The following is an 8,615-nucleotide window of genomic DNA, read 5'->3' on the forward strand; positions in this document are numbered from 1 at the left end:
TTTTTATACATACTGCTACGAGGAAAAAACGATAAAACGAATGTGATTCATTTTTGAAAAATATATAGTTAGTTTAAATAGAAGAAAAAAAAAGCATAAAAAAGATTCATATATTTTTTTAAAATATATGATTACTTTTCAAATTCTGTATATACGTAATTATTTTTTAATTATTAGTGAATTAATCGAAGTTAATTATAGTGACTTGTCATATTGACATTCTATTTTTTCAAGAATATATCGAATCACTTTATATAACTGAAAGAGAAAGAAAATGAATTTTTGAAAAAGTAAATGATTGCAAGTTTTAGAAAAAACATTATAACAAGATTGCTCTAAGGAGATTGCCTAAATATATAAAACACTTTTTTTTTTTAATTTTAATATGTTAAATGTAAATAAAAAATATCGAAAATGAATTTTTTTAATTTGTTCTTAGTTTGGTTAATGGTTGTTACCAGGTTGATATGGAAATAGCAAATCCATTATTTTGACTTAACTAACATTTATTAAGTTAGTATTACATTTTTATTTTTGTTACTATTGTCAATATAATATAATATTTGGTGTAAAATTACTTAGACTGTATATCGATATATTTGTTTGGATGTATAATGTTGTAAAAAAAGTTGTCAATGTTTTGTTTCCTTATATTTTATAGAAGAGTTTTATATTTTATTTGTTGTATCAGTTTATGGAGAATATGCATTATTTTTATTTGTAGTTCCAAAAACACATAATAATAACAGTAAAGAAGCAATTGGAATAGGTACATACACAATTCTTTATTTTTTCAATTCAACACAATGAATGTTGAAGATGATTAAATAGTAAATACATTGCACTAATAACAAGATTATTATATAAAACATAAACAACCTGAAATTACATTTATGGATGGAAAACAACAATAGGACTTCTAACTTGAAAAGTTCCATCATCCCAAATCAAAGAAGACGAAACTGTCTCCACATTAAGTGTCCCTTCAATCACAAGAGTGAAGGATTTCTTTTGACCCACATATGAGAAGGAAATAACATCTGGCTCCACTTTCACCTTCAATAAAGCTGCAACTACACTTAGTCTAGCTTTATACGTTGATGTGTTGGCTCCAACATTGGTAACTGTTCTATGAAAAGTTCTACTGAAAGGTGTTGAAGTGTTGATGGAAAGAGCAAAAGATGGGAGATTAAGATCCCAAACCATTCCATTATTCGGTTGTTGTGTACAACTACTATCATCTTTTGTAATAGTTCGTAGTCTTTTGGTATTATATCCCTGACCGCATAGAAAGTTAACGTAATCAGTTTCATTTGCATCATAAACTAATCCAGGATTCAGTGCCTTCATAGGGTTGATTTGGCCAGCACCATAAGCAAATTCAGCTTCAGGATTGAGTAATGCACTCATTGGGGTAGCTGCAAATAAGTAAGAAAAACAACACTCATGCAGTACTCTATTTGTTTACATGTTTACTTTGTTTTTTAATTCAAAACACACAAAAATCTTTAGCAATGTTTATGTGATTTAGAGGTTGAGAACAATGATTACCAGTGGTCATAAGTGCTGATTTGATTGCTGCAGGTGACCAATAAGGATGAAATGATTTGACATAAGCTGCTGCTGCAGTAGCATGAGGGCATGCCATTGAAGTTCCAGACACTACACTATAGTTTGCAACTCTGTTATCTCCTCTTACATCAGAAACAGGAGAAATTGGAGACCATGCAGCTAAAATCTCAACCCCTGGAGCAGCTAAATCAGGCTGCAAAATCAAGAAATGGTTAGAAGAAGCAAACTGTTTCTTTGAAAATACAAATTGATATGTATATTACCTTAAGAATGTTTGGAGTGATTGCATTTGGTCCTCTAGATGAGAATGAAGCTATGTAAGGGGCTACAGAGTCTTTACCTTCATTACTCTTAAATATAGTAGCAGTGGAATTACTGTATAGTATGCAGTTAATATAATATAAATTAGTCATATGTATACACGAATGAAAATTGCTCCTGTGATTCTTAAGTGATGGGATGTGTGTAGTAAATATACCTTGTTAGATTTATGTAAGAATGTACGAGTGCCCCGTTTCTAAGGCCAAGTTGAACGGTTGGCAATGCATAGATAGAAGTCACATCTTCTGGCACTGCACTTCTCAGTAAAACACCAGCTGCTCCAGACACCAATCCCAGAGATGAAGATTCTTGAAGACCATCACACAAAACAATTTTCCCCTTCACCAAATTCTCGTCTAAGGAATGTTGGATGCAAAACCTAAGTAGTCATGGTGTAAGGATAAAGAAATAAGACTCACTAAATGTAATTGTAAAATTGTTACCAGAGAGAAAGATTAGATTTTGGTACCTGGATATGGAACTATTGTATCCACCATTGATGTTTGGTGCATTTCCAGCATAAATTAATGGAAAGCTCTCGTTTTTCAGATCAAATGAATTGATTGAAACTCCCTGAATATTTAGTATGATTTATGAGGCTAATTAGTTAAAACAAAGGAAGACTTGCCATTGATCACAATATAAGGCTTCACTAGCAAGGTTAACATTAATTATCACTTTTTTCTTAATGAAGAGTAAATTGAAACAAAAAAGAATATAACCAAAGTGAGTTATGGAAATATAAATATGATGTAAGACCAAAACATTTATACTCTGAATTACCTGATAAACTGTGCCATCACCCAACTGAACACTGGTAAAAAACTTTCTGTCTATAGTGCTAGCTGCTACAGAAAGTGTCCACGGTGCATTTTTAGATATTGTATAAAACTCTGGACCTGTGTTACCAGCTGAAGTGGATGTTAATATGCCTTTCTTCATAGCATGGAAACTCCCTATCGCATATATATCATTGAAATAGTCGTTGTGTTCTACGATTCTTGGTCCTAATGAAATGGAAATGATGTCAACACCATCTTCAATGGCTTCATCAAATGCTTGAAGGATGTCTGCATCGTCACAACCAGATGACCAACAAGGCTTGTACACAGCAATGCGTGCTGATGGAACTCCTCCTCTTGCTGTTCCTGATGCAAGGCCAAAGAAACTTGCGAACTCAACTGAATTTCCTGCAGCAGTGGATGCACAATGAGTGCCATGCCCATCTGAATCCCTTGGAGATATCAACTCATCTTTTTCATACGAACCCTCCATGTGAAAATATTTTGCGCCAATTATTTTACTGCAAAAGGGTTATGAAAACATGCATAAATTGTAATTTAACTAGTTTGTGTCAATGATCTTTCTAGCTAAAATGTGTCAAGGAGTTGGCATTAAGCAACTGAACAGTGATTTATTAGAAAAGAAAACATGCATTATACTTTCCTATTTTGCTTAATAAGAAACTTTTAATGTTTACTTTCAGTTGCTTAAAATCAGTTTTAAGGTTTGGTGTTAACAGAATGCTATAAATGTATGAGTGTAATAAATGTTATGTACTTATTGCAAGTGAAGTTATGGCAAGTGCCCTTCCATTTTCGTGGAGGTGGACGAAATCCTTGGTCATTAAAACTATCAGATTCTGGCCAAATTCCAGAATCTATTACTCCAACAATTATGTCACTCTCCGCAGTTGTTCTCTCCACAGACTGAGGTAAGCCTATGAAATCCCAAGACCTTGTTGTATGCAGCTCATTCTTTTTGTTTTGGAGAACAGAAACAACACCATCCAATCCTATGAAAATATCAGAATCATACATCATAATGAATACACTTACAATGATACATTACATAGACACATAGAAAGGCAATTTGATAGTGATATATAGAGATTATACATGTAATGTATATTAGAAAGTGGGATCTCCAACAATGTAATCAATACCTCCCATTTTCACTGCTTCCTCTTCTGTTAGCTTTGCAACAAAACCATTAAAACTCTTCTTGTAGCTGTGTAGCAAAGCATCTGCTGCAAATTTGCTGCATGGATGCCATTTGAATCGGTAAATATTTTAGTGAAACACTTTTTTAATTCATCAAGATTTTCATAAAATAAAATCATTATAAACTTAATTAATAATTTGGTTTTTATATTTATATCTTTGATTTGTTTTGATTCTTATATTTAAATTTTTAATTTTCTTTTTATTTTTATATTTATTTTTTACTGACTTGAGTCCATATTTTTGTAAAAAGATTCAACGTGCCACTTTCATTAAATTGGGATTAGTATTGTTTGGAGTTGTCATGTATCAAAATCAAGATAATTTTCTCAATGTAGCTCATTTCGTTAAATTATGGTTAATACAGGTGTGTCAATATTTAGATAAAATTTGGACCATCTTCTATATTGTAACTTCTCTTGTTTTGACACATGACACTTTTAAGTAGAAAAAAACCCAAGTTTTAACATATAATAGATGTAGATTTTGACACATGATACTTTCAAATAACATTAAAGTCAATCTAACAAAAGTGGTTATATTAAATATTTTTTACAAAAATAGAAACTCAATGAAGTATTTTAAAAAAAAAAATAGAGATTCAATTGAGTAAAAAAACATATATCCACCAAAATGAATTAAAAATTTAAATATTGAAACCCAATTGTTAATTAAACCACCACTATAAAAAATGTTTCATATTAGTGATTCATTAAAAATTGATATGCATGTATAACATTATGTTAGAAGAGATTATCGTATAAATTTTGAAACTTTAAACCTTCCTAATTTTTTATCACCTTAAACTATAAAATTGTTAGGAGGTATATATGGATAGGTTTCCCTAGGGAGATTTGGTGTCAATGAATGACAAACAAACTTATAGAAGATATTAATTAGGACATTACCTTCCATTAAAATTTGTAAGACAATGACTTTGTATGTCTTCTTTCTTTTATGTTATAATATGTAACTCAAACTCACTTGAACTCTTTACAATGTCTTCATATTTCTTTTATATTGATATACTCCTCCTTAAATATAATCTATACTTATACTATTATCAATAAAATTTTTAATACAAGAAATCAATAAACCTTAGATTTGTAGGTTTAGATTTAAGGTTTAAATTTTATAGGTCACTTTAGGTCATACTCATTGAAATAAATCATCAAGATGAGTAATTGACTTTATTCTATACTTGTATGGTTATCAATAACATTACGATGTCGTCTCTCCTTCATTGATATATTCTCTCATTGGTATATTTTTCCTTAATTTTAATTCATACTATTATTAATAAATCTTTTATACAAAAAATAGACAAACTTAAAGATTTATTGGTCACTTTAAATCATACTCATTAAAATTGATCAATTAAAATCGATCACTAAGATAAGTAATTGATTTTAAGTTATAAAAAATTCACGAGTTAATCAATCTAAACATATAATTAGTACGTAATTGATAAAGTTTTACTTTTAATTTAATTTTTCCATGACCAATAAATTTGATTTGATTTTCAAATTGAAAATCAATAACAAAAAAGTATTGATTGTATTACAATATAATATTATATATTTTAAATTAATTAGCTAGGAAACAAACATAAATATACTATCTTTGCTTATGTTATGAATATAGTATTATATTTATCAAAATATGATAATTTATATATTTCAATTTTCAATTATAGAATCATATAATTTATTAAACTACGAAACAAGTTAAAAATAATTAGCTATTATATTAAATATGTTTACCATAACTATTTTTATTTGACATATCTAATTATAAAGTATTTAAGAATTGTACAGGAAAAATTAAAAACCCGTACAAACCAAATTATAAAACATGTATTTGATTTGATTTATATTTTATACTAAATTGAAACTAAACCAAAGTAAACCTCATCTCATTCTATATTTAATTCCAATGAGTTTTTAATAAATAATGATAAAAAACAAATAAAAAATTGAACAAATTCTATCACAATCAGTTAAAACAATGGAAGAAACTTAAAAGAAAATTGAATTAATAACCTGCCGAGGATATTTTGAAGCATACTGATGTGAACGGATTCCTTGGATTCGCCGTTGGAATGATCGCCCATATACACAATGTAGGCCTTAGAAATAAAATGCAGAAAAGAGATTATTTAGTATCTAAAAATTTATTTACATATTAAATTAATTCTTCTAATTAAAGAAACCTAAACAAGTTCTTAAAAAAGTTTAGAATTTTAATGAAGCTTTTAAATTTATCAAGTAAAAACTTAAGAAGAGATAATAAAAACATATATTTAGGGGAAAAATATTTAATTTAGGAACTTAAATAAATTTCATAATTTTATTATTTGAATTTCTTCAAAATTGAATCACAAATATGTTGCCGAAATAAAGAGATTTTTAATTTTGTTATAAATTTCATTTTAATATAAATCTTCATAAGAATTTTATTTTATTGTTGGTAGATATTCTCTTTAAAGTAGAAACAAAATATATTTTTATAACTTAAAGTATTAAATTTCTGTCATATATCAACATATTCAAAATTGAGTTAAACCCAGATTTTCAATCTCTCTCTCTCTCTCTCTCTCTCTCTCTCTCTCTCTCTCTCTCTCTCTCTCTCTCTCTCTCTCTCTCTCTCTCTCTCTCTCTCTATATATATATATATATATATAGAAACGATTTAATATAAACCAATCAATTTTCGACAATTATTGTCGGGGTAGGTAGGAGGTAGGTATGACGTTAAGTTAATTATTCAAAAATAAACATTTCAGACCTTGAAGTTTATAGCAAAATTAATGTATAAATAAAGAGTTTTATGTTATTATTCAATTTCTGACAAGTAAAAAGTATTACTTTTAACTTAATAGTTATTTTAAAAGTTATATTTTATTTACTATTATTATTTTTATTATTTATACACTCATTATAGACAAACTACACTCAAAATTTCAAGATTAATTTTTTCCCCATTTTGAATAATTTCCCCAACTTTTCCAAAACACAATAACTTCATGCAGCCATACGAGTGGGGTTCTCAAAATTGATAGAATTTAAACAAAAATTAGAATTCCTTTTTCTAAAGATGGTTATTTAAGTTCTAAAACCAGATAGAAAGAATTGAAAGTTTCAGTGAAAATATTAAGCAAAGTCTTTCAAATGCTTTTTTTTTCCGGAAAATACCGTTTCTTAAAAATAATATATTTTTACTAAAAACTCTTTCAAATACTATAGAAATAAACTATACATTATTATTGTTATTTCAAGTAAAACTACACCTCATAAAAATTAGTGCTTTGCAATTAAACTTGAGATGAAAATTTATTTACCTTCCTTCCATCTTGAGAATATGTTTGATTCAAAAAAAGCAAGCACGTAAGTATGTGGAGAAGATAGCATAATTTGAGAGATTTCATTTTTTTTTGAAGTGGAAATTCAGATGAAATATGAAACCCTAGCTTTCATATATATCCAAGTTCTTCTTAAGGGTATATTTATAGGGAAGAATTTGATCTTGTAGAGACTTGGTCCTAGTAGTCACTTTACACACATTAATTGAGAATGCTTACACAAAAATGCACATGGAAGAAATTTTCCTAACTTTTTTCTTCTTTTCTTCCTATTTAGTTTTCAGTCACAGAAATCACTTACGAGACATTTAAGAGGGAATACTTATACAAAGATGCAATGGAATTATATTTTTCTCTATCCATTAGGGTTTACTCTTAATAAAGATGTTTGTAAATATTTAAGAAGGAAAAATACTTTACTATGATGATCAAACATTCTTTTGATACAAAATTTAATAAAACTATTAAAACAATATATAAATAATCATATGTATAGTTTAGAAAATGGTTTAATTCAATGAAATTAAAGTTTAAACTTCTTAGAATACAACATAATGTAGAAACAATATCACATAAAAGAAAAAATGTTTAACTTATAGTTGAAATAGTAATAAAAGAAAAGCACCTTAAAGACTTGAATAATTTTGGTAAATATCAAACCAATAAAACATTTGAGATAATACCAAAATATATATAGAGAAAAATTGCTTTTAAATTGAAATGAAAAATACCATAAAAATAGGGAAAATAAAATTTTAAATTACTTCATAATAAACGAATATAAAAAAATTAGATATTATTACATTAAAATAAAATGATAATTTCTCATTAAAACCAAAGTGTATTATAATACCAAAAGGTGCAAGTTTGTATATCATTTAATTACTCATAAAAAACCTTTTAATATACCACGCCCAATAACTTGCTTTACAGTTAAAGTACTCACATTAAATTGAAGTTAAAATAATTTATCACTCTTTCGATTTTAAGTTATGAATACAATTTGTTTTTTTCGAGACAAAATCTTAATGGAGTTTTTAAAACATAAAATTGAGAAAATATTGTGATGAGAACATCAATATGATAAGCACAAAGTTAAAACTTTCAAATGCCTTAAATTTGGAGGACCTAATTGAATTTCTTATCTCAGAGTTTCTTTCTTTCGTTTTCATTTTCATTACATCTAATTGTTTGAAAGTAACAGTCATGAGAAAGAACAATTCAATGTGCTTCTGTTAGAAGGTGGATGAGATTATTTAAATTGGAAGGTTTCTAACAAGAAGAAAAGCTTATTTGAAAGGTCAGCCATTGAATTAAATTACAATATGCCAAATTGGTGTTGACTGCTTCTAATTAAG

General features: G+C 27.7%; 1 protein-coding gene across 1 annotated transcript; it reads right to left on the minus strand.

Annotated features, from left to right (window-relative positions):
• Positions 1-760: 760 nt before the first annotated feature.
• Positions 761-7,356, minus strand: LOC124848403 (cucumisin). The gene is made up of 10 exons (XM_047326066.2): positions 7,237-7,356; positions 5,939-6,024; positions 3,839-3,933; positions 3,454-3,688; positions 2,677-3,196; positions 2,363-2,466; positions 2,051-2,272; positions 1,836-1,947; positions 1,552-1,765; positions 761-1,418 (listed from the first exon to the last, which is right to left on the minus strand). The coding sequence occupies exons 1-10, from the start codon at positions 7,321-7,323 to the stop codon at positions 892-894; spliced, it is 2,202 nt and encodes a 733-aa protein (XP_047182022.2). The 5' UTR covers positions 7,324-7,356; the 3' UTR covers positions 761-891.
• Positions 7,357-8,615: the final 1,259 nt, after the last annotated feature.

Source organism: Vigna umbellata, chromosome 8, assembly GCF_029865625.1.
Source record: "Vigna umbellata cultivar VRB3 chromosome 8, Vumbellata_1.0, whole genome shotgun sequence".
In the NCBI taxonomy this organism is placed as follows: domain Eukaryota; kingdom Viridiplantae; phylum Streptophyta; class Magnoliopsida; order Fabales; family Fabaceae; genus Vigna; species Vigna umbellata.

Bases quoted from the DNA above. Each gene is read 5' to 3' on its own strand.
- LOC124848403 (XM_047326066.2), bottom strand. From the start codon at position 7,323: ATGAAATCTCTCAAATTATGCTATCTTCTCCACATACTTACGTGCTTG. The intron at 3,689-3,838 runs GTATTGATTACA...ATATTTTCATAG, and splicing joins GGAAGCAGTGAAAATGGGAG to GATTGGATGGTGTTGTTTCT. The intron at 1,419-1,551 runs GTAATCATTGTT...ACTTATTTGCAG, and splicing joins ATCAGCACTTATGACCACTG to CTACCCCAATGAGTGCATTA.